Here is a 25,463-nt window from a genome sequence, read left to right as displayed (position 1 = left end):
CCAAAATGAGAGGCTGTGGAATGAGCAGGGAAAAGGGCAGGGAGAAAGCAAATTCACCTGGAAAAGAAGAAATAGTCTAGATCCTCAGAAGGTGTAAACCAATGAAGCTACATTTATTAACACTAGCCGAGAGACTGGACCATTGGATCAAAAAAGCAAGGCTAACCCATAAACTACAATAATACTTATTACATTTCCATAGTGCTTTGTATGTTCAAATCACTATACTAATTAATCCCCACAATGTCACTGAAGTAGGTGGGTAAGTATTATCAATCATAGGCATAGTTTGGGGAGCAGGGAGGTGTTGCCCCCCACCCCAAATGGCAAGCCTCGGTCAGGCATGGAATTTGTCCCCTCTCTGCACTGCCCCATTGGCCTGACTGGAGCTGCCCCCACCAAATATAGAAGTCAAACTACACTTATGATTATCATCTCAATTTGACAGCTGGGGAAACCAAGAGAGAAAGATGAAATAACTTGCCCAAGGCCACAGTAAGTCAGTAGCAGAGCCACGGGTTAGAACTTTGAAACCTTCTAACTCCCAGTCATGTGTTGGTTCTGCCAGACTACACTGCCTGCCAGCTGTGGGCCAAGAGAGCAGGAGAATCTGCCTGTACCAATGCCACTGCTGCCCTCCCCCCAATAGTTACCTAAAATAAAATAAAATCCTGTGTGTGTAGTGTCATAGGACAATTGCAATTGCCCTCCAATATCTCTTAACTCAACGGGAGTTTGAGAGCACAGAGTTTGCTACCACTGGGGGATCTGAACCAATGGTGGAAGGAGTAGTAAAACCATGGCTCAGGTGACCACTGGCACTCTTGCCACAGTATCACCTAGGCATGCTCTGCACAAAGTTAGTTGGGATGGTCGTGAGAACAGCAATGCCCTATCCACTCTAATGCTCCCACTGTTGCTACCACTCAAGAAGCTGCAACGTTGCTTGATCAACAGCAGGCAATTTCACACAACAATGTCTAGTGCAGACTTGTCAGGAGGCTTCACTGTAGAGGAAGTGCGATAGCCTATTGTAACAGCAATTCTGTTATAGTATTAATTGCTACGTCTGCTCTTCTTTATTGGACTCGTTGAGCATAGACTTTAAGTGCATGCATGAGCTTTGGGGGCATGGAGGGACATCAACCTCTCAATAATTTGTAAAAAGCTCTGACCATGTTTTCAATCTAAACAGAACAACTCTATAATATCAGTTTACTCTGTGCTCTTAATTCGTTCGATTCTTCACTGCAGAGGAAACAAGATGCAAATCTGGGCTTCTCTTAACTAGAACATGGCCAGCTGTCTGTGTCTGATATCACCAAGAAATGCGTTTATGGGCCAAATTCTCCTCTCATAAATTGTTCTAAGCCCCTTTCAGTTACTAGGGCTGTACCGGTGTAACTGAGAAGAGAATTTGGCCGACCTAGTCAATCAGTGACAAAGATCGAATTGAACCAATACAAGGAGTGAAATAAGCTATAGAAACCAGAAACCCTGGGCCAGATCTCCCACTGGTATAAATCAGCACTGATTTCAAAGGCACTTCCTTAATTTACAACAGCCGAGGATCTAGCCCAATTTTTTTTTTTTTAATATTTGGATTTAAACTATGCTTTGAAAAGTAAATGAGAAGAATCCTGTTTACAGCTGCTGTACACTGCAGAGCATAAGGATTCCCAAAAGCTATGTAACTCATGGCTATGCCTTTCCAGCAAAACAAATGCCTGTGTTTAACTGAGCTGCGATGCTTGTGTCATTGCCAAATCTGAATATAATGCTCAGCTTTGTCTTTAGTGACCATTATTACACAGACATGCATAGAGAACACACAACAGAGATCTCAATCTTCTTTCATGGCCTTGTGCAGGAAAGGCCCACTGAAGATAATGCCACTGTACCCAAATGTAGGCATAGTGAAAGCACAGAAAGAGCTGCCTGCCTTCCTTCCTACTCTCCCCCATGACTGAGACTCGGGGCTTGTCTACACAATGCATTAGTCCACATTAGAGAAGTGTAAATTCTAGTGGGCACTAACATGTTGCTCACGAACTGGCCTGTGTGGACCCTGCTGGTGTGCACAAGAAGTTCACTAGTGTGCATTAATGTCATCCTGCTACACTCAGGCCAGGTAGTGCACAACACACTAGTAAACACTAGAATTTACACCAGACTAATGCGGACTAGTGCATCATGTAAATCAGCCCTCAGTTTGCAAATTTACAGGGCTAGATCCTGGCCTCCATTCCACCTGCTTTGTACTTCTCTGGCAGCACAAAGAGGAAGAAATCCAGCTTAGCTGGTTGGTTGGAGAATCCCCAATCATTTGGCTTTATACCCACTCTTTCTTCCTAGATCTGCCATATGGGGCATGACCAGGGTATGAGGGATTTCCTAAAAAGACTTGCTGCAATAGTCCCCATTTGCCAGAACAGCTCCTTGTGCTTTATTAATGATTTGTATTATTGCAGAACGAAGAGGTCTCCACTGAGATCAGGGCCTCACTATGTTAGGCACTGTACATACACACAGAAAGAGACAGTCCTCATCTGAAGAGTTTATAATCTAAATAGACAAGACAGACAAAGGGTGAGGGAGGAAACAAAGACACAGAGAGGTGAAGTGACTTGCCCAAGGTCACACAATAGTGTAGTACTTGAGTTGGAAATAGAACCCAAGATTCCCCTGACTATCTGTCCTCTATTTCTCTAATCTCTCTCTGACTGGATCCTTGCTCTCTGCAAGTTTCTACCTGCCCTGGTAGAGATGATTGCATCGGTGATTGCATGGGGGTTAGATATGGCGCACTCTATATGATTTTATAAAAATATGCTAATGAGTGTGAATATAAGGTAACTGGAATATGCTTCATGCAAAAGGTCTCTTGTAAAATCATTACAAAGCTTATAATCTACTGAGTGTGGTCGTCCTATTTGTATAAATGTATCACTCTTGTATCTGAAACTAGAAATATGAAATATAACTCTGAGGGCCTACTGTAATTATGCAAAGTATGGGCCATTAATGGTGGTTTGGAATCTTGATGGCTCCCATCAACCAGGACAACGGACTGTGGATGGCTCTGTTTGCAGGCAGGCCTCCCTGTGAGTCCGGCTGGGAGGAATGAAGGCTTGGGGTCTTACAGTGACATGTGATCATGTCACCTGAACTGGACTCCATCTTTAACCTGGTGCTTTTCCACTGAGAAGGAGAGGTGGGAATCCAGAGGGACAAAGGATTCCCGCCTTATGCAAAAGATATATAAGTAGGTGGAACAGAACAAGGGAGGGCAGCCATCATAAGAAATCTCCTAGCTACCACCTGAGCTGGAACAAGGGCTGTACCAGGGAAAAGGATTGTGCACAGACTAGAATCGTGGGCAGTCTGTGAAAGGAACTTATTGAAACATCTCTAAGGGTGAGATTATATCTGTATTCAGTTTTTATTACTGTACTAGACTTAGACTTGCAGGTTTTATTATATTTTGATTGGTAATTCACTTTGTTCTGTCTGTTACTACTTGGACCCACTTAAATCCTACTTTCTGTATTTAATAAAATCACTTTTTACTTATTAATTAACCCAGAGTATGTATTAATACTTGGGGAGGAAAACAGCTGTGCATCTCTCTCTATCAGTGTTATAGAGGGCAAACAATTTATGAGTTTACCCAAGCTTACACAGGGTAAAACAGATTTATTTAGGGTTTGGACCCCATTGGGAGTTGGGCATCTGAGTGTTAAAGACAGGCACACTTCTGTAAGCTGCTTTCAGGTAAGCCTACTGCTGTTAGGGGACGTGGTTCAGACCTGGGTCTGGTTTTGCAGCAGGCTAGCGGGTCTGGCTCAAACCAGGCAGGGCACTGAAGTCCTAAGGTGACTGGGCAAGAAAGCATGAGCAGAAATAGTCTTGGCACATCAGGTGGCAGCTCCCAGGGGGTTTCTGTGATCCAACCCATCACACCTTGTTCTCTGCAAGTTTCTACCTGCCCTGGTAGAGATGATTCCGTTGGTGATTGCATGGGGATTAGATGATGAAAGTTGCACCTGAAACCATAATGTCTTCTGAAGATTCTAGAGAGGTCTTTCTTCTTTAGGTCTTCATTAGCTTTGCTGTGTGAAGCAGCAACGATGGAAAAAGCCAAACATGGTTCCTCTCCCTGCTCAATTCCCTCAGGAGTACATAGATTTGAGAGCAACGAACCTCACAACTTTCCAGTTCAACTATCCCAGGGGTGAAAAACGTCAGTACAGCAACGGCAGGAGGAAAAAGAGGGACCAGTTCGGTTCCCAGTGAAGTTAGTGGCAAAACATCCCAAATTTAATGGGAGCAGAATTAGGCCTTCAGTGAGGACCATGTACTCAGGACCCCATGGCTTAAAAGGGACAAATGAATTTCAGGTAAAAATGTTGGAAGAGATGAAGAAAACTAGGCTGGTAAACTCATAGGGCCAAATGTATCCTTCAGTGGAGTTACCCCAGGGATAAGCTGGCCCAAGGATATTGAGGGAAGACCCTGTGGGTGAAATTCACCTGGTGCAAATGGCCAGCACAGTGCCTATGAGCAATGTACGCCCTAACTAGAAGGTTTAAGCAGGCCACAGGCGCTGTGCTGGCTTCTTGCACAGGAGTCAATTTCACACCATTAAAAAGCCTGGAAACTGAAGTCATCTTTTTCTTGCTGCTTATACTTTTTTACTATTATTATTTGATTTAACTGCAATACACTGCTCTTCATAAGTGCAGTCATCTGCCAATTTCACCTTGCAACTTCAAAACATCCCAACCTATTAAAGGAAGCATTGTTTGGACCAAGCAACAAAATATGTTTCCCCAGGTTATCTCAAACATAACTATGATTCATAAGCGGTTCTATGTTTTGGTGCTAACAGGCAGAGCTGGTATGTGGGAGCCCCAAATTCGGAAGCGACCTTGAGACTCTTCCCGCTGGAGAAGCTCTGACTGACACTGGTGGTGATACCATCAGACTTGGCAAGGACATGGGAAAGTAAGAAAGCGATGCCCATGCGATTTTCTCTGAATCTCTCTTCCCTGATTGTCTTTTTGTGGGGCATCATCAACACTGCACCTGGCTAGAAATACATCTATATTGCTGCCCAAACATTGAATGGGGGAGAGGAATTGGATGAACGAAGAGAAGGAGCTGCAGAATCATATCTAGAGTTACCCCTGGGTCAAAATTAGGGCCCACCACAGAACAATCACATCACTCTCCAGTCAAAGCATCTGAGTCCATCTCCTGGCGGATTAGGATTTACAGTGCGATCAGTAGGTTTCTCAGTGCCTCTCAAAAGTAAGACATTTGTGGACCAATCCTGCTCACTCCCCACCCCCTGAGGCCAGCTCCTCCATAATTTGTACTTTTAATGTCATGTTGACTGGAGGACTGAGCTTATGGCCTGTGGGACCCCATGCAACCACACAGGAATGACTCTGTGGAAACAATGCCTGTTAATACGTTTGTAAAACATTACTGAAAACGCACAACCACACAGATATTTTTTGTCTCCCCAGAAAGCTTGGACTGGAAAACAGTAGTGAAACAAATCACAAGAGCCTCAGGAAAAAAACGTTGTTGATAAATTGTACAGGCAGCTAGAAAAGCACTTACTAAATGGATGCCTGAAAATTGTTTCCCACCAACCTCTGAAAAGTGAAGGGGGCAAAAAAAAAGGCAAACACTTCACTTCAAACACAACCACATCTATAATCCCAATATTTAGTTTTGGATTAGATAACAAAATAAAAAACCACACACATACACAGCGCCACCTTATTCAGACGCTGTTTTGCCATCAACTCAACCACAATCTCTAACCGTTACAAATCTTGGAGTACAAGATGGGTCACAGCAAAAATCCCCTCCCAGTTAATCATGAGACTGCAAACTATCAGATTCCTTCATTATCAAACCAACAATTAACGAGGCAACAGATTCCTCTCTCTAGTTTCTTATCTAACATTCACCCACAGGTAATTATACTGGGGAATAATCCATAAAAACTTAAAATAAGAATTTAAAGGTGAAATACTAAGTAGTTGAGGCTTTTTTCTAGACCCATACAAAAATCTTTATTTAAAGATGCCATATCTGTAACGGTATGAGACAGATCCTAAGCTAAGGAATGCTCGCTGCACCTTCGGGTAGGCATGTATGTGAAAAGGTGGCTTGAAGGCACCTTTGTGTTTCCCCAATCTTGAGTTCAGATGCAGGACTAGTCCTAAATCAGAGCAGTCTCGGGGCTACTCTAATGGCCCAGAAGCTTTTGTGGCAACTGGGGGTCAGTCAGGTGTAAGGGGTGCACCAGCTATATGCCCTTTTCCTAAACTGTGCTTTTATACATTGATAGCTGGAGGTGACCCTTTACGAGCTACTGTGCTGACTCTACACCACCTGAACATCTCCCTACAGTAAGAGAAGCATCCAGTGGCTGGCTTGGCTGACTTTAGGGCTGCTTTCTGCCAGAGAACCACAAAACTCCCCATTCTACATAAGAATCATGCCTTGCGCTTAGCTTAGCTTTTAAATATAAACACATGGCCATTTTTATTTCCTCCTCCACTCACTATCCTAAGTTTACCCTTCAAAAACCAATGACCTCATCAGAACCTGAACGGAATATATTCTTTTGCTGGTTGCTTTGTTTATAGGCTTTGTGATATTATCAGCTGTCACAGAAAAAAAGTGAGAATCGTGAATATGGTGCATATGTGAAGAGGGAATGGATTTTCAAATATTTTGTTTTAAAAAATTAAATTATGTTGTAAGTTATTTCAGACAGAGATTGCATCTGCCTATGAATTTGTACAGTACCGAGCTCAAAGGGGCCTCTGGGTGCTACAGTAACACAAATAGCACTAAATAATAATACGTAAAAATATTTGGAAATAACTCTGTATATACAGTGTGCTCTGTTACAGTGTAATTTGTCCCTATGCAGATGGCCAGCACAAGTCCTATGCTCAAGTTAATATTCACTTAAACCCAATTTTGAGGAATTAAGTAGGACTTTGGTGGTTGCATAGGTCTTGTGCTAGACTTCTGCACAGGGGTGAATTTCACCCGTAGTGATTTGGGTATGTAAATAGATTTAAAATAAAAACAAATAAAAGTTTTGCAGCTCATCGTTATGTAAAAGTCATATATACTGTTCATGATACATGCCAACGGAGCTGTGTGAATAATATAAAAAAGTTCTGTGAATATTCACTTGAATTTTTAAGTGAATTTGATTTGATCACATTTGTGACCCTTTTGTATTTGTTTTCTGCAAACATTGGATCATTTGAGTCATACTGGCACAAATCATTATGGGAAACAACTCTTGAAACTGTGTTCAGGAAACCAAATTTTATGTTTGCACATGCAAATATTCATGCTGGAAATGCTCGCACCAGGGAGCAGAATCCAACCAGGGAACAGAACAGTACTCTGTAACGTATCCGACAGATTGCATCCAACTCCAAGAGCACAACTCAGTTCTTTGATTATTGATTAAGCAGGCTCAATCCATTTAGGGGGGAAAAATCAAAATAAACATTTGTCAAATAAACTGAAATGACAAATTACTTTGAGGAAATCGCAATCTGCTCATGGACATTCCAGAAGAAGGCAGGCTACATTTATTGAACAAATTATTTGTGATGAATTATTTGCTTCACTCTACAAATCTGGTGATAGAAGAGTGTTATCTCATGTATGAGAACTGAAAAGCTGAGCTATTCTGGCACTTTCCCACAAACAAAATGAACAGTTTTATCATTTAAGACCGTTAACGCCCTTGCATTGTTTGTAACAAAAAAACATGCTCCTGATGGTTGTTCCATTATGAAGTTTCTTAGAGAAGGAAAAAGTTTGACCCTTACCTATTATAATGGGCTTAATTCCTGTTCCTATTGAAGTTAACTGAAGGCATATCTTGTATTGATTGACTTCAGTGGGAGCAGGAGCAATATCTATTCCTATAAACCGACTATGCATTCAAAGAGCAGCACACAATGAAACTCCCCAAAATTAATGTCTACAAATTCGCCCCTGTAATATCAACCATGTATGCCCCTGCCTTGAGTCCACCTCCGCTCAAATCATCATCCATGTTTCCATCTCTTCTCATTCTGACTACTGGAAGCAAGTCCCAGCTTTGCTGTAGCATGTGCAGAATCTGCTGCCCACAGTCTCAAACATACGAAGATAAAACCCCCAACAGTCAAACAGCTACATTCGTTCCCCGTGCATTTCAGGATTCGATTCAGACTTAGCTTCCTCATTTTTAAAACTCTTGCCCAAACCTCTGTCTCTCTTCATTCCCTTCCTCAGTCCCTCCATTCGCCAAATAACTTACTCTCTACCCCTTTATGTAATCTCGGTACTTCAATGCAAGAGCTTTCTTTTCAGCTTTGTTCCTCTGGAGTGGCCACACTGCATCCTCCTCATTTGGTACCAAATCCAGCTCCCATTAAAAGTCAGTGAAAATAATTCATTTGATTCCAACAGGAGCTGGATCAGGCTCCCCATACCCTGTCAAATTTCATGTGAAAACCATTTTTTCTCCTTTGTCCATGCCACTTCATTTCTCTCTGATCTTTTTATGTTACTGATTATTAATTATTATTATTTGAAACAGTGCATCCATCTATTATTTAATTCTGTAAAGCATCCAGCATTACAGTTTGCATGAAAGATTCCGTATGAAATCGACATATGCTATACTGTAAAGTGCTTCAGGATGTTGGGGAATTCAGAATGTTCTCTGGCTGGCGAGGACATCATAATATACAAAAGCATTTGTAAGGACACACTTAAAATACTACGCTGGTTCTTCCAATGGAGCTGCAAGTTGTCTGTAGATCTGAAATAGTTTCCCTCCAGAGATAAATTCTACTGAGAAATGTTTTTAATTTCTCCAACCTCCCTCATCATTCTCATGTATGGTCTTCGCCACTGTAGTGACACTAAATGGAGGAGGCTGTTTGAGCAGCATGAAAATGGTATTTGTGGAACTGCCATTTCTGCAGCACCTGGTGATGTCTGAGATTTGGATATAAAAATAGTCATATGATCCCACTCGTTTGACAGAGTATCTGAATTTTAACAACTCTTGGGCAAAAGGCTAGTTGTCGCTTTAAAAATCCACTAAGAGCCTGCTCTATTCCCACTGAATTCAATAGCAGTTATGCCACGAATTTTGTTGGAAATAAGATTGGGTCATAAGGCCTTGATTCGGCAATGTGCTTTGTGCACTCAGAGCCCTATGCCCGTGCAGAGCATATAGGAGTCCATTTGCATGTAGCACATTGCAGGATCAGGACCTAAATTAGATCTCTTCTACCTATCATTTGCACTAAATTTGGCAAAGAGGTGTTTGCTAGAATAGTTTTAACACAAAACTTTCAAAAGGCCTGTTTTTCAGAGCTACTTAACATGGTAGCACTCATTTCAATTAGAGATGTAGAGCCTCAGCATCTCTGAAAATCAGACTGGAGGTATCTCACATTGGGCATCCGAAGACCAAGTCACTGAAAATCAATGGCAGCTTTGTGAAAATTCTACCCTTATTGTATAACAACCTCCTTTCAAACCTTATTTAACATTGAGGGTCCAGACATATATCATTGATTCTGATGTCAACATATCTTAGCAACATTTCACACAAAACCTGTGCTTGTAAAACCTCCACTGCCTGAGACACTGTTTCCAATATTATATTTCCAATTGTGCGATTACTAATTAGCTCATCTCTTAAGTGAAAGATGTCCTAACAGGTTATCGCTGAAAGGTATGCAGATTCAGAAAAGACTCATTGCTATCAAGATAGCCTCTCTAATTAAAAACCAAGTAACAAATGTGTTTAAAAATATAAATGGAACTTGCATGTATTTGGGGAAAACAGGTCTGAATGGAAACTTCAAATGATTTACATCTCTCTGGCCAGATCCTCAGTTGGTGTAAGTCAGAGTCACCAAATTCAATGGAGCTGTGCCAGTTTAAACCATCTGTGGGTCTGACCCCTACAGTCTACAAAACTATTCGTGAAAGTATAGATAACACTGATGATACATACTTCTATAAAATCAGAAGGAGCAGCAGGATCATGATTCTACAGCTATACAGCTCAATATCATACCAGTATATGATTGATTATTGGCTGGTATATGTACTGCATTATATGTACAAAGTATTGTACTTTATATACAACAGAGTATATAAAGAGTGCACCCTCTCAATATGGAAGGCTCATCATGCAAGCTCTCCAAATGCAGAACTGCCATTGGCTTCAATTGGAATTCTGTGTATGGAATGCCTGCAGAATTAGGCCCAAATATCAGAGAAGTTGTGTGAGTGAAACCAAATGGATTTGCAATTTTATGCTCTTTGCTTTCAAAGAAACTTGATCAAAGACTAAATTCCCAGCACAGGAAAGTGTTGCTTTTCTTGCAGAGAAAGGAGCATTTCAGAAATTTTAACGGTGCTGTCATTTGGTGCCAGGGCAAACAAACAAAAATAGTACTGAAGTGTATAAGTTGGCCTTTAAATTAAAATGCAGAAAGATCCACTGAAATGCTGAAGCACTTAGCAAGGAATACTTCAATTCCACATCTCTGCCTTCACTAATAAAAATTCACTATAGTCAATCTGAATTACTGTAGAGGATTTCAAGGGGAAAACAGAGGTTAACAAGGGCAAAAGAAAACTCACAAACAAAATATATTCCTGGAATTTAAAAAAAAAAAAAACATCAGGAATACATGAAAAGTTGATTTCACACAGAATTAGTGGCAAATGGTGAGCAGCCTCTGTTTAATCTGAATAATAAACTTGAATCTCTTCTTAGAATTCACATTGGAACTGTTTTCTAAGCATAATATCTCCTGGTGTGTTACTGTAACACAAAGAACATCCTTTTTGCTCATTACTGTTAATTACAGTGAAAAACTACAATAATTAACTGCAGTACAGTGTAATTCAATGACATTTACATTAACCAACCCCTTCACAGACACCTTTATATATCCTTTATTATCATCTTTTACAATGACGTTTCCTTATAATAAAATGTTATGAGGGTGCTAATTAAATTATTACACTGCTTCTTATATTCCTGTTCTCTCCTAATACAGATTCCATGAGCTACTAGACCAGTTGCCGGAAACAATGGCAGAGATACTTTGAATTGAGTCTAATACAACAACAAAAGGGCAATTGTCTTACTACGGCACTCCAAATTATTCACATGTAGAATTTTTGTGCTGAATTATTAAAAATTTCTTTTCTCAGCTGTTGTCCCACTCCCAGTATTATTGGAGTGCAAACATTTTTCAGCATTGCGCTGTACCTTCCTTTCCTGCTTTCCAAACTAACTGGCCTTAATCCTCTCTTTGTGACATCAGTCATTCTCAGCGAGCCTGATGTCCCAGCACTGTAGATTCCTCAGGGCAGGCTTTGCCTATCCTTTAAAGCAAAATCAGCACGGTCTTTAGCCAGCATTCTGAACTGGATCTGAACACACTTCTCCGTGTCAGTTTTGCCAACTTCCTCCCCATTACTAGATGTCACCAGCTTCCACTGACATCACAGGCACAGTATCTGGGCCTCTTTGCAGGAACCAGCAAGCTCTTGTTGTAAACATTTCTCTTTTGCAGATATTGAGAAGGAAATCTGCTATAGCTACACAGAGGCTGAAACATGCCATTTGGAGTTCAACTGAACATGAAAGCTCCCCTTTCATAGCATCCTTTGTAAGTTTGCCATGAACTGTGGCAGATTCTGTACTTGACACCCTCCCTTATTCCTCTTCCTTTGATCTTAAAAATTATCCAATCTGAGTGCAGGGTAGGTGAGAGCTACTAAGAGGTTTGTATAATATTTAATACAAATGGGAAAGAAGCAAGAGCCACAAATCTGAAATAACTTTAGAGTGAAGGATTCTTTCACTTAAAAGAAAAATGAGTGATGTGAAGATCAATGAAGAAGGTAAAGGACTTGGTCTAATAGGACTGTATGTTTTCCTTCTGCTTGTAAGTATGTTTTCCCAGATTTTCTTTCAAAAGGCCCCTACAAAAGCAAAACAACACACACACACACACCACGCAACCAAACAAGCCTTTACTTCCTAACCTTCCAAGCCTTAAACTCTTCAGATGAGCTAAAGAAATTCTCACAGCCTGATTCACCACTGTGTTACTCCATCAAATTCAATGGAGTTACACTAGCAAATCGCAGTGGTCAATCAGGTCCTCACACTGCACTGTTGTAATCTCACAAAAATACTGCAGGTTCCCCATCCACCCTCCAAGTTAGCAGGGTGAGGGTTACATGCACACCTGCAATTCTGCACATTCCTGAATCTGATTAGCACAGAAAATGCAGAAAACCAGAAAGCATCTTTCCCGTATTTAACTAGGTACATTTAACACGAATTCAAATTTCACCTCCATACATTATCTATATCAAGGGCGGATAAGGTAAGGAAGAGAGAGGCTGGCATCAGCTACTTTTAAGCTTTATCCCTCCATCTTCCCTGAAACAGTGCATATAATGTGTTTGCTGTTTGCACATACATGCGTGCACAAAGCAGAGACCTGTCTCTATAGATTTGCTATAGTGTAAAACTGTAAAAGGCAACTTTCCTGCTAGTCCAGTTGGTCAAATAACTGCAGAGCCCAAAAGCAACAACCCTGAAAACACACTCTTTCCCCTCCTACCCTGCTGCCTGCCTGTCTCTCTCTCTCTCTTTCTCCCTCTCGCTAATCACTTATGAGGAAGATAGGAAGATTATCAAGGGGGAAAAAATTAACCAAAGCTGCAGATAACCCTTTAGGACCATAGTATCAGGTTACGGGATTTGGAGCATAAAAGTTAATGTGCAGGAATCTCAGATGCAATTTTATATCTATATATTGGGGGGGGGGTGAGGGTTGTCGAGAAGATGAGGAAGAAAGAAATGGTGATGAAGATAGAAAATGAATGTGTATATCTAGGGCTGGTTTTATGATCAGTTAGAGTGCCCAGCAAGAGATTAACTATGGAAACAGGAATCGGATTTATCATCACCAAGACACTGCAATTTTTTGGTGGGGTATTTTTATCCTTATCATCAACACCAGGATGGATTTTATGGAAACTACATCTGGAGAGATACGGGTTCACTCAGTAATATGAAGAATAAAGGTGGTGACCAAAAAAAAAAAAGATAGATACCTTCAGCAGTTATAGTATTTTAAAGATTTAGGGGGGAAAATAAAATAAAAGTCACTTTCATTTCAAGACTATATGATGCTCACATCCCATCCATATATTCCAATGGTTGCCATGGGGTTTGTGGAGAAGAGAAGAACGAATGAGGAGGGGGGGTCATAATCAATCATCTCAGAGAGCATTTCTCCTTACAGAGAAAGATCTGGATTTTGACTGTGTCCCTAAGAAAATTGCAGACTGCAGAGCTGCTGCCATGCAGGGCAGCGAGAAAGCAGGCAGAGCAGAGGCAGCAGCTGGGGATGGAAACGCCTATTAAATCCTTTAGACAACAGATGGGCAAAGCTTGGCTGGGTTTTTAAAAAACACAATGCATCATGTTTTATTGTCCCACCATAATGAACAACACTTAACACCCACAAGCCCAAAGAAGCCCCCTATGGCTGATTTCACCAACCCTCCCTTCTAAATTATAACCTGGAGACTCAATCCACTTTTGGGGGTCCCCCAACCAAATCAATTTGCCAGATCCCATTGCTCATTGCACCTGTTACTAAAAAAAGAACATAAAAATGGGAAAGGCTTTGGGGATTTTTTTTTAACCGCTCTTCCTTCCAATTACTGCTCCCCTGCCCTTGAAGTAAATATAACATCCAGGCAGGCACCCCAGCGAGTCCAAATTTTGAATGCATTTAGGAGATCTAATTATGCCACGTAGGGCACAAGCACCTGCTCTCTGCTAATTCTCTCACTAGGTTTCCTCTTAATATTTCTTACCATTGTTCCTTTCAGGAAAATCTGCTGGGGGCCAGTTTCACAAACAGGGGCTTTTGGAAAATAAATAAATAAATAAAAACCTCAAACTGCTAGAGTGAATTCTGCTGCTGACCACTTTTTTATTTTTAAATTCAAACTATGCCACACAAAAACATACCAAACAACACCATCCATTCATATTTTCCAAATAACCACAGCAGCCAGTGCCATAGACTGTTCTGTGCATATTCTCTCCCACCAACTGCACCTTAAGGACTACACCCTTTTCGATCATGATGTCATGAAATACTGCTGGTGACTCCCCCGCCTCCCCACCCGGTCCTTCTCCTCCTCCTCTCCAGCATACACAGGGCACCTCTCATTTCAATTTAATTTGATTAAAAAGAGAAGAAAGCAAAGTGGGGCAGTGAAGTAAGGGACATGAAATTTACCAGCAGCAGGGCATCCCCCGTTTTCCTCTACATGCACTTTGACAGTCACCAGAACAACACCCGCTAGCAGGAGTGATGCACACAAGGCAACCTCTGCTTTTTAAAAAAAAAAACAACAAAAAAACAGGAAATAAATAAACAAAGGCAAAAATCCATTAGAAATAGTCTCTCCACTGCAGCAGCCAAAGGGGAAACCCAGACCCGCACATCTCCCATCCCCATCAGCTGCTACCGCACCTTAGCCCTAGTGCGGCTGCTGCAAAGGAACCAACCTGTCTGTCCTTTGCCCAAGGTTTTCTCCAAGCGATAGGGTCCAACATATTGTGCATGTTGAGCTCCGCTGCCTTCTTTCCCCGTTGATGTCATTTCTACCCGGCTCTACAATTCTGCGATGTGTGTGGCGGGGAGCTGGGATTTCTCTCTCTGCAGCTCTTTAAATTCCCACTTTGCAGCGGTGTGAGCAAAGCACCCTTTCTCCCTCTCTCTTTGCTGCTTTCGTCCCCTTGGCTGCCGCTTTTCTCTTCCTCCTTGTTCCTTTTCTGCTTTCCGTCCGTCTGGCGGCGTGGGATGCTGAGGCTCCAGAGCAGCTATTACCAGTGTTCAAAGCGGGGGGACCTAGGATGCAAGCCCAGGGAGCATGGTGCTGGTGATCGGAGCTCTGCACGCCTTGTTCTCACTAGGAGCTGTTCCAGGGACAGCTCGAGCCAGAGCAGCGGAAGAGCTGGGGCCCAGAGCTCTGAGTGACATGACAGGCAGCCAATCTCCAGCAACAACTCAGTTCCCCTCTCCTCCTCCTCCTCCCACTACCTTTCCTTTTCCATCAGTAGCAGCAGCAGTTGCTGCCCCTCTCTGATACAGAGCATCCTAATCAATGGCCACATCAGTAAACCTATGGCGAGCAGTCTATTGGTAAGGGAAATAAATACAGATAAAGAGGGATAAAGTTATTTTAAAAGTCATATGCACACACATATAGGTTTCCTTCTCTAAATGATCCCCTCCCCCCAGGCACCTGCCACTGCAATTCACTGACCAAAAGCAACAATTTAAATAATGCTGAGGTTTTGGCATTATTTATAACAGGAAAGAAATCTACCGTGGAAAACAAGCTTGTAAGGTTTACGGATGGTGTTTCTATGGGAAGTATTTCTATTCTTTTTGTTCTGCAAGGAGTCTTTCAGAAACAATGACTATTATGAAAAACAGGGCTTGATCAGTCTCCCAATGAACACAGGGGAGGATTTGCTTTGGACTTCAATGGGGAACATGTAGGACTGAATGTACAGACCAATAAATAAATAAATCCAGCACAACTGGTACTTCAGTTAGTAATCACAACTGAAACGCCAAGGATGAAACTTGGAATCATGGAAACTTTTAAGCTCTACAGGTGGTCTCTCTAGGGCTGAGACACAAGGGCAGGGCCATATAGGGAAAGCTTGTACTGCTGCAGCCCATGTTGTATCTGTTCTGTAAAGAGGTACCAGCAAGGTAGTTAAGCATGTGTGTAACTTTAAGCACGTGGATAGTCTCAATTAAGTCAATGTGATTACTTATGTGCTTAAAGTTAGACAAATGCTTATGTACCTTGTGGATTCAGGGCCATATAAAGGACTTCAGTGTCCGGGACTATCAAGGTAATGCCTTTCAACACCAGTGAAATTCACCCCAAGCCCCCATATTTCCTTTCTTTCCATAGGTAGGCCCCATTCTCCATCCTGGATAGCACTGTGGCTGCAATGCCCCCATCTGAATGCAGGCAGAAGCATTGCACATAGCACGGACTCCTCAGTCACAAAGGAAGCACTTGATAAACCTGCAAAAGGAAGAAAAAGTAAAGAGACATGGGGAGACAAATATTCTGTAAACTAAAAATTGGAAATAATGCCTAACGGTGAAATTTACTTTACAGTAAGTCGTCCAAAACCCTATATATAAATGGGTGTAAAGTCCATGGAAGATCCTTCTGTGGACCACATCCAAAAAAGTGCAGACGACAGATGAGGGGAGGAACAGAGAAACTATGAGTCTAGTCTATCTGAATGCAACCCCAAAAAGGTTCCAATATAATTTCCTTCCTCCCCAAAAAACAAGACCCCAACACTTACCTTGACCTTCTCCTGCCTCTCTTTTTACAGTGCTGCCTTGTTCTAACTACTGTCCTATACTGCTGCAGCAACCTTCAGTGTGTTGAGTTTCCAACCCTTCCACAAAGTTCCCCAGTCTCTCCTCTTTCCCCTTTCCCTTCTCCCTTCCAGACTTCATAGTATGTGAAACCGTCCCAGGCTCCCCCACTGCCCACAAACTCCTGCTGTAACTTCTCTCCTTCTCCCAAGACTCTCCTCCCCCCAGATGCCAGTATCATCTCTCCAAGACCCCCTTCATTCTCAGCCAGTCCCCAGATTCGCCTCATAGATTCACAGATTCATAGATACTAAGGTCAGAAGGGACCATTATGATCATCTAGTCTGACCTCCTGCACAATGCAGGCCACAGAGTCTCACCCACCCATTCCTGCAAAAAACCTCTCATCTATGTCTGAGCTATTGAAGTCCTTAAATCATGGTTTAAAGACTTCAAGAAGCAGAGAATCCTCCAGTAAGTGACCCGTGCCCCATGCTACAGAGGAAGGCGAAAAACCTCCAGGGCCTCTTCCAATCTGCCCTGGAGGAAAATTCCTTCCCAACCCCAAATATGGCGATCAGCTAAACCCTGAGCATATGGGCAAGATTCACCAGCCAGATACTACAGAAAATTCTTTCCTGGGTAACTCAGATCCCACCCCATATAACATCCCATCACAGACTATTAGGCCTATTTACCATGAATATTTAAAGATCATTTAATTACCAAAATCATATTATTCTCTCCCTCACCTCCAAATCCCTCATTCACTCTTCCACAAACTGCCTCCCCTCTTCTTTTCCCTTTCCCCAAATTTCCCTCACAGCTGCCTCTTAGTGCCTGTCCTCCAGTAACTATCCCTTCTTTGCAGTGCCCCCGCATAGCTGTGCCCTCCGTCCACAGCAGTGCCCCCTTGTCCCTGCCCCCTTGCACCTCCCCTCCCCTTGTCTCTCCTTCCACAGTAGTGCCCCTTGACCCTGCTCCCCATGTCCTTGTAACCCTACCTGGGGGATACAGGATAGGAGAAGCTGCTGCTCCAGCCAGAGCACCTCCCTCCACTCTGGGCCAGGCCCCTGCTGCTCCCCAGACCCTCACTCAGAGCCAGCCAGGGAGAGACCCAGGTGTGGGAGGAGCGGAGCCGGCTACCGACAGGAGTCACAGCTGCGGCCCAGACCCGGGGGGGGGGGGGGGCGGGGGGGCGGGGGGCAGAGCGGAGCCTACGGGCAGGGAGCCTACGGGGCGCCTCCGCTGCCTATTGAGCCCAAGAGCGGATCAGCAGGGGGAGGTTGGAGGGAGGCCGCTGTTCTCAGCCTTGGCTGCCACAAGCAGCCTGTATTCCCCTCTCTGATCCCTCCGCTGCCTCTTCTCCCCCAGCCAAAGTCATGAGGCGGGAGGTGGTTGTCTCCAACCTGAAAGTGTATGGGGTTTGGGGAGTGGGGGGGGATCTTTTCCCCTATAATTAGGCCCATTGAGGCAGGTAGGGTTTGCTCTTCTCTTACACCATTGCAGCTACACGGACTCCTGATTTAAGTAAGTTTTAGACCAGAATCAGCTCCCAGGACACAGAAACAGCTGAGTTATAACCAGCCTATAAAAAATCTAATCCAGGTTATACACAAGACCCACTGCACACTACAACCCTCAATACTGCCAGCCCCACAAGCATTTAAACATTGAAAGGCAGTACCCAAAAAATCATAAGACTGCCTTGAAAATAAAAAAAATTAAAATGAAACATACAGTTTGTGCTCTTTTTATTTGCTTTTTGTATTTTGAGTCTTTAGGGCTCACATTTCCAATCTTTTATCCACAACCATGAGGGCCAGAAACTTACTTTAAAGAGAATAAAAGCTGAGATTCTAACAATTACATGACTGCAGGAGCTAGGAATATAAGAAAAATACGAAATATATTAAAACATGGAAAAATCATGAGCTGGCAACACTATACCAGGCTTTGGGAGTTTTACTTTAGTTCTGCGAGGACAGAAGGAATACATCTATACAAATTGTTAGTTTCTCGCTTTAAATACCCATGCCAGATCCTCAGCTGCATTCAGCACAACTAAGGGGGGGTGGGCATAGTGGTTGGAGCGATCCAGTCAGCAGTTGAACCATCAGTGCTACCTCGAGCAACTTCAGGGCTGCTCTATAATATGCCTGGCTGCAGTGGCTACTTGGGATATGCCTACATGCACACTAAGCCTGCGCTCTGGCTTTGGTTTAAGACCAGGTCTCCCTTCTGTCCACACAGAAATCAATCTGACCCGTGCCAGGAACCCCTTTGGATTCTGGCTCACAGACCCTGCTAGGAGGATGGATCAGAGCTGTATCCTGCTGTGATGTGGGTCGAAGCCCATACATTTTGCAATATGGATGCAGCTCGAGTCCAGGACACCAGATGTGGGTCCAAAGAGTCTGCCAATGCTATCCCGTAATTCCATGGGCTGTGCTTCCCTTCTCTTCCTTCTCAAAATTTCCACTTGCTTTCCAGGAACCAGAAACAACCTCTAGGTTCAAATGCAGCTACTCAGCACTTCACCCTTCATTTCCATACAGACTGCTCAGCTGGAAGTACAGTTAAACCTCACATATATTAGCTATGGCCAGCACTCAGAAGAAGTCCTGCATCAAGTGTGCCGCTGGTTGGCGAGAGGAACACAGCCAGATTCTGGTGAACCTGTGGTGCGAGGCAAGAAAAACTTTCAATTTCAGCAAGAGCATGAGAAATGATCATGTCTACAAAGTTACATCTGAGCAGTGTTGGGAATTGACTGGAACAGCAGAGCAATGCAAACAGCAAATCAAGCAGCTGAAGACAAACTGCAGCAAAGTCAAAGATTCTAATAGCACCTCGGGAACTCCCTGCCTCTTTTATGAGGAATTCAACCTGGTACTGAGAACTGTAGCAAGCACTGAGCTCACTGTGGTGCATGTCATGTTGCCAAAGTGGCTAAGCACAACCTAGGTCTGCCCTCAGAGGAGCTGTTTGGGGATAGCCCTAGGGTGACCAGATAGAAAGTGTGAAAAGTCAGGACAGGGGTTGGGGGGTAATAGGCCCCAACATAAGAAAAAGCCCCGCATATCAGGACTATCCCTATAGAATCAGGACATCTTGTCACCCTAGACGGCCCTGAGGAGCAGCCTGCTGCAGACCCAGCACCAGAGTAAGTGCTAAAGCCGGAGCCAGGTACATTTCTGCAACTGTGTTTGTTGTTATTAATTTATGGATGGGAGGGATTTTCAGCTTGAGTTATTAATACAGACCTGGGTTTGGGTATTCTTCCTTTCACCATCCCTCCCACGTCTGTAAGGGAATGGCAAACTGTATTATACTATTCAGCCACTAGGCGGAGCTGCGTGCCCCTTCCCTCACCTAAGGCTAGCTCAGCCATACTTGGGGTGTGCGTATAAAGTAGCTCACGGAAGACACGTGTCTTGTATCACTCTGGGATGGAAGCTCTGTAACCATATCTGGTACATGACACTTCCCCCCTGACAGCACATGGGATTCAAAATGGACACTGCAAATGAGGAAAAAAGTTAAACAAGCAGTTATGAATTTTTTAGTAGTTCCTTGCTGATTGTTGTAAGTCTGGCTTGGGGGTCCACCATTAACTGCCTCATGTACCCCTCCTGTCTTATACAGCTCACCTTAAAAATCGGCCGCTGTCCTAGACCATCTGCAAACTAAGTCCCTCCCAAAAATGGCTGTTATGAGTCCAAAAACCCCCACGTATCTATTTGGATCATTGCAGGTTTAAAATATATGAGTCCAAATTACAACAGAGGGTGGCTGGCAGGCAGTGTTAGGAGTCCCTATGGCTGGCAGTTTATTGAGGCTGTACATGGACTGAGGGTACTTGTGAGGAGACTGTACTGCGTCTTCATGATAAATCTGCATCCTGTTGATTTGGCCACAAATTTTCACCCATGAAAAGCGAATGATGAAAGCGAACTTCTCATGGAGTAGGAACTCCAGAAAGTTGATTACATTGCAAGACAGGGCATACTTATTAGGACCACCTCTGTAATCCACAAGCCCCCTCCATTCCAAGATGTGCTGGTCAGTCACTAGGTTCCTAAATATCACCTCTGCTGGCCTGGAACAGAAGTTCACACTTCCACTAGGGTAGCTCCAGAATATCACTGTTCTCCAGAGCTTCCTCTGCCTGAAAGGACTGAAAAACCATAGTTAGTGACTAGACCCCACATAAGTCTTCCCCATCCCAGAAAAAAAATGAAGCGGATGCAGAAATAATTTCAATTGAATTTTGTAGGTGTACATTACCATGATGTGTGATGGTTTTCAGTCCTGCGCCAGAGGCCATCTGAAATTGCTGTTGTTTTTTGTGTGAATAAAATAAAGCCCATTGATAAAAAGTATAATCTTTTGACCTTGAATTAAAGCAGCCCCTTTGATAAAGTGGAAAATGTAATTTTTTATCATGGCCAGACAATAATGTGCTCTTTCGTTTTCTTTTCAAGGCCCCTCCACCACCGCAGGGAAACACATGACACCAGGAGCCTGGGGAAGCAGACCCATCTACTGCAGGCAAGTAGAAAGAGGATCTAGATAAAACAAATCAGCAGAGAGAGTTCCAGAAGGACCAGATTGAGTATCAGAAGGATAAGGATGCAAGAAGGGTGGATAGAGAGAGGAAGGGGCTGCACATCGTGAGGTGGGACTGGTGAAGGGATTCATGAAGCATGACCACAGGTTGAGTGCAGCAGAAGGAGCTGTTTGAGCAATTACTTGCACTCATGGCTACCAGACTGCAGGCTCCACTAACACCTTCACTTCCTGCTCAAGCTGCACACCATCTGTCCCCTCCATGCTATTGTGTCCTGAAGACTATGCAGCTTTGGACAATTCAGGGTCTGGCTGGACTATTTCACAGGCAATGAACATTAGAACATGGAACAGAAAAATGTACCCTGTGCATTCATCCACTCCCATCACAGCCTGCATGTATAAAAAGCCCCAGAAAGGTCAAAAAGAACTGAGGGACAGGGGACACCCAAAAACAGTTGGCCATGTCATTTGGCAACACGCACCTTTCACTGCTTTGGCACTGAGTTTGGATATTGTGTTGTATGTTTTGATGGCAGCTATTCTGCCTTTCTGGTTCTTAGATTGGCATGTAAATACATGAGTAAAATAAAGTGTTGAATTTGCACACCAGGCTACAATAGCAAGTTTTATTATGTGTAATGTTAAACGTGGCACAAACTTTAATAAACGTTATCAGAAGCCGATTCTCAATGAATGTCATAACAAAAACGAAAAACTGTCATCACAGCATTCCATAAATTTGTGTATATTTATAAAATGCATAACATCTCCATACATTTCACGAAAGTGTTTACAAAATTCATAATACCAACACCATTTAATTCCCCTATTCAAACCTATTGTGTGGGTGGACAAAGCATCCCTGAGTTCCATTGCAAATATGGATCCAGCACCAGTCATGATAGGTCCACAGTCTGGCTGAGTGTACTAGTTCAGAAATCCAGTACTGTCTTGAGTCCCCTCCTGGCGAAAAGGTTCCCCCTTCTGCTTGCACACATTGTGCAGAACACAGCTGGCCACAATAATGCAGACTGCATTGTTGACGCTGGCATCCAAATAGTTTTAAAGACAGACACAATGAATTTCAGTCTACCAAACAGACCTTCTACCAGCTGCTACTGATCTTGTAGCAGAACCTTCTTTTGCGAGGTCATTTGAAATCAGGATATGGTTTCATAACCCATGGCAACAGGGGCTAAGCACGGTTCCCTAGAATAATAGTGGGACAGTGACTCCATTTATAACCATGTCATTCAGTGGGAATAATGTCCAAGCTCACAGAAGATGAAATTGGACGTGGGTCTGCATAGTGTAGTATGGATACACCAACCTGGTTGTGAAGCTCGTGTTTCCAATGCAGTGTGGATGCTGAAGTGAGGGCTTAGAAATACTGAATATGCAGCATGGGTCACACATACCTAAGCTTACTGTGCGGTGTAGTCATACCTTATGGGACAATTCCAGCAGCTGAATGTTGCTGGAGCATCAAAACATTCATGCCATGTTCCATTTCCTCTAGACACACCACTGAAATACCCTTTGGGTGCGACAAAGGAATGGTACGGAGCTGTTACGCCAGATGTACATAACCCAGGAATTCTTTCTACATTAGGGAAACCCTCAGGTAGCTGGTTAAACCATCACTATAGAGTATTCCAATGAGAGTCCAAGGGTCTAGTCCTTGGTCTTAGTGTAGTCATTAAAAGATCATAGGAAAACTAGGATGCCACATGGAGCACAGTAACAGTTCTGTTCATTAACCAGTCTACAGTGTGTCCCTGACACTGCACAGTTTAAATATTCAACCTATATTAAGCTCTCAGGGTCAGCCCTCCGACCAGCATGGATTCCAAGGAATCACCTACTGTGATTGCTATCGGTTTTCAAGAACGACATCGAGAGTCTCCGTTGAGAAAGCTCAGACAATCCTGATGTCTCTCTGCAGGGGTAGGTTCCTCCCCAACAGCCATAAAGGGCTTCTCAGTGACAGCAGCCAAGGTGAGCTGTAATGAGTAATCTTGAAGTTCTGTTATTTTAGTATATTATTTGAAGGGATTCATGGTGTGTGTGTCCAAATATAGACTGCTACTGTGACAGGCTTGTTTGGAGTTGAGTTGTTTTGCTTGCTTTTGGTGACTGCTGCAAGAAGCACACTTACTGAAACTCAAGATTTCGGCTGGAGATTTTTCGGTTTACTACTGGATATCTACACACCGCTCCTATTAATTTTACTGGGAGTTGTGTGTCTAAATCTGCCTGTTGGCTTTGAAACTCTCAGCCCAGGATTTTCCATGACTTCTCGGGGGATCCTGACTGCATCCAAAATCTAAGATCTTTTGGCAGCACTATAATTGCCATTATTGTAATACCGCAATCACAAAAATGATGATGAGAGGAGTAAAAAAGAAAGAACCCTGTCCCTGTGGTCTGCAAATAAGACAGATCTTGAATTCTGTCTTGACGTGGTCCCTTACATTTACTTAAAATAGGGGATACTGTAGGCCTGATTTTATAGTTATTGTTTGCTACCATCTTTTTTTCCAGTATATATAGAGAAAACCCTGATTTGTGAGTCTGTGGGTGTGAGCCAGCCAAGAGGAAAATCCCAGGATTTTATCTTCCTATTGTAGCAAGGTATGGCTGGAAGCCAAGAGGGTCAGCTGAAGAGTTTAACAGACATTGTCAGTTGATTCTCTTTTAGAGCTGTCCTTTATTTGTTACTCACTATTTTTTGTAGAACCCTACTGAAAGAATGAAAACAACAAAGCAATGTTGTACCTTTCTTCCTGATAAAAGTTAACATTTGCTGTAGTTCAACAGAAGCTAACATGGCTGCTATTTGTTCACTTCTCTGGTAACTGGCATCACTGGATGAGTGATACCATACCCTGGTTTGGGCTATCAGGATGGTTCGTACACAGGATCTTGAGTCATGAAAGCTTAAGTGTCACCTGCTTGAGCTAGAGCAGTGGTTCCCAAACTTTAACAGCCTGTGAACCCCTTTCACTAAATTGTGAAATCTCGTGAATCCCTGCCTAAAAATGAATATTTCCAGGGATTTAAGTTTAAATTTCCACTGCATTCCGCGGGGCTTCTGCTGCTGGACCCCGTTAACCGCCCCAACTGCCTGGCCCCGCTCTCCCTGGGGCTTGGGCTGCCAGCCCTGCATGGCACGCTGGGGTTCGGGCGGCTGGCTCCCCCACTGATGGGGGCAGGGCTTGGGCTGCCAGCCCCAACTGCCTGGCCCCACTCTCCCTGGGGCTTGGGCTGTCTGCCCTGCAACCGGGTCCCACCTGCTACCGCCAATGCCCGGGATCCTATGGCCGCCATTAGTGAAATTTTTCTGGTGAACTCACTGTAACATTCTGTGAACCCCCGGGGGTTCGTGAACCCCAGTTTGGGAACCACTGAGCTAGAGGAATAAACTGAAGCAGATTCATTACTCTTACATGGACCATCCAATAAAGAGGGACAAAAACCTACTGTTTCCTTCTGTGGGTTAGAGTGTTAATTAGCATATGATGCCCAGCTGTGGAATAAGTTGGTCTGCTGGGCCAGAGGCTCAGCTGGTGCAGTGGCATAACAGCTTTGATTTTAATCAAACTTCACCCATTTATACCAGCTGAGAATTTGGCCCACTGTTTTTAGTATGTCACACCTAAATAGTGAGTTTCCACCCCTCCCCCCAAATTTTAAAAGTGTATCATAAAGAACGCATTGGAAAATTCTAAAATACAAGATTATGGGCCTGATTTTCAGAAATATTTGCATGTGCAAATGACCAGTTATTTGTCTAAATTGCCATTTGCATGTGCAAATATCCAAATTGTTCACACAACTACATTAACAATGTGCTGGGTGAAAATGAACACAGATATGTACTTACACCTACAGCTTTTGAAAACCAGCCCATTAACTCTAAAAGGCATTTGGTGTTAGATTATAGCAATTTGCAGACAGTGAAGTGAATTTGGTTGGAAGTGAAGGTCAGATATAAGGGAATAATATCTGATGATACTGCATGATGGTATGAGCCTTCAAGGAAAAGGTGAGAAACTAGTCAATGTTGTCCGTATACAGTCCTCCTGATGTCGGCTCTAGTTTGTTCCTGGTGGGCTCTGGGGGAATGCACCTTATTGCTTATACTGTTGCTAATCCACACTGCTCATCACATGATGCCAACATTGTGAGAATCAGCGTCACGGGTGGAATATCAGTGAAAACTTGGTTTGTTTTCCACTTTTGCCCTTGAACAGATGAAAGCAAGCCTCCACCAGAACATTAGTAAATATGAAAAACCTTGAGGTCCCAGTTATTTATTTATTATTTTCATTCCACTGGAGG

The 25,463-nt window shown here is 43.2% G+C and overlaps 1 protein-coding gene across 9 annotated transcripts in view; it reads right to left on the bottom strand.

Moving 5' to 3' along the window:
- BRSK2 (BR serine/threonine kinase 2) overlaps positions 1-15,115 on the bottom strand; it is a 427,682-nt gene extending 412,567 nt beyond the window's left edge. For all 9 annotated transcript variants that reach the window (XM_078853168.1, XM_073347202.2, XM_073347203.2 and 6 more), the window contains exon 1: positions 14,693-15,115. In XM_078853168.1, coding sequence (XP_078709294.1) covers positions 14,693-14,786 — 94 coding nt within the window. In that variant the 5' untranslated portion in view covers positions 14,787-15,115. The remainder of the gene's footprint in view (positions 1-14,692) is intronic.
- Between the last annotated feature and the right edge of the window lie 10,348 nt (positions 15,116-25,463).

The sequence above is a fragment of the Lepidochelys kempii genome, chromosome 6, assembly GCF_965140285.1.
Source record: "Lepidochelys kempii isolate rLepKem1 chromosome 6, rLepKem1.hap1, whole genome shotgun sequence".
NCBI lineage: Eukaryota > Metazoa > Chordata > Testudines > Cheloniidae > Lepidochelys > Lepidochelys kempii.
Note: the sequence above shows the minus strand (reverse complement) of the source record. Positions and strands in the feature narration are given on the sequence as shown.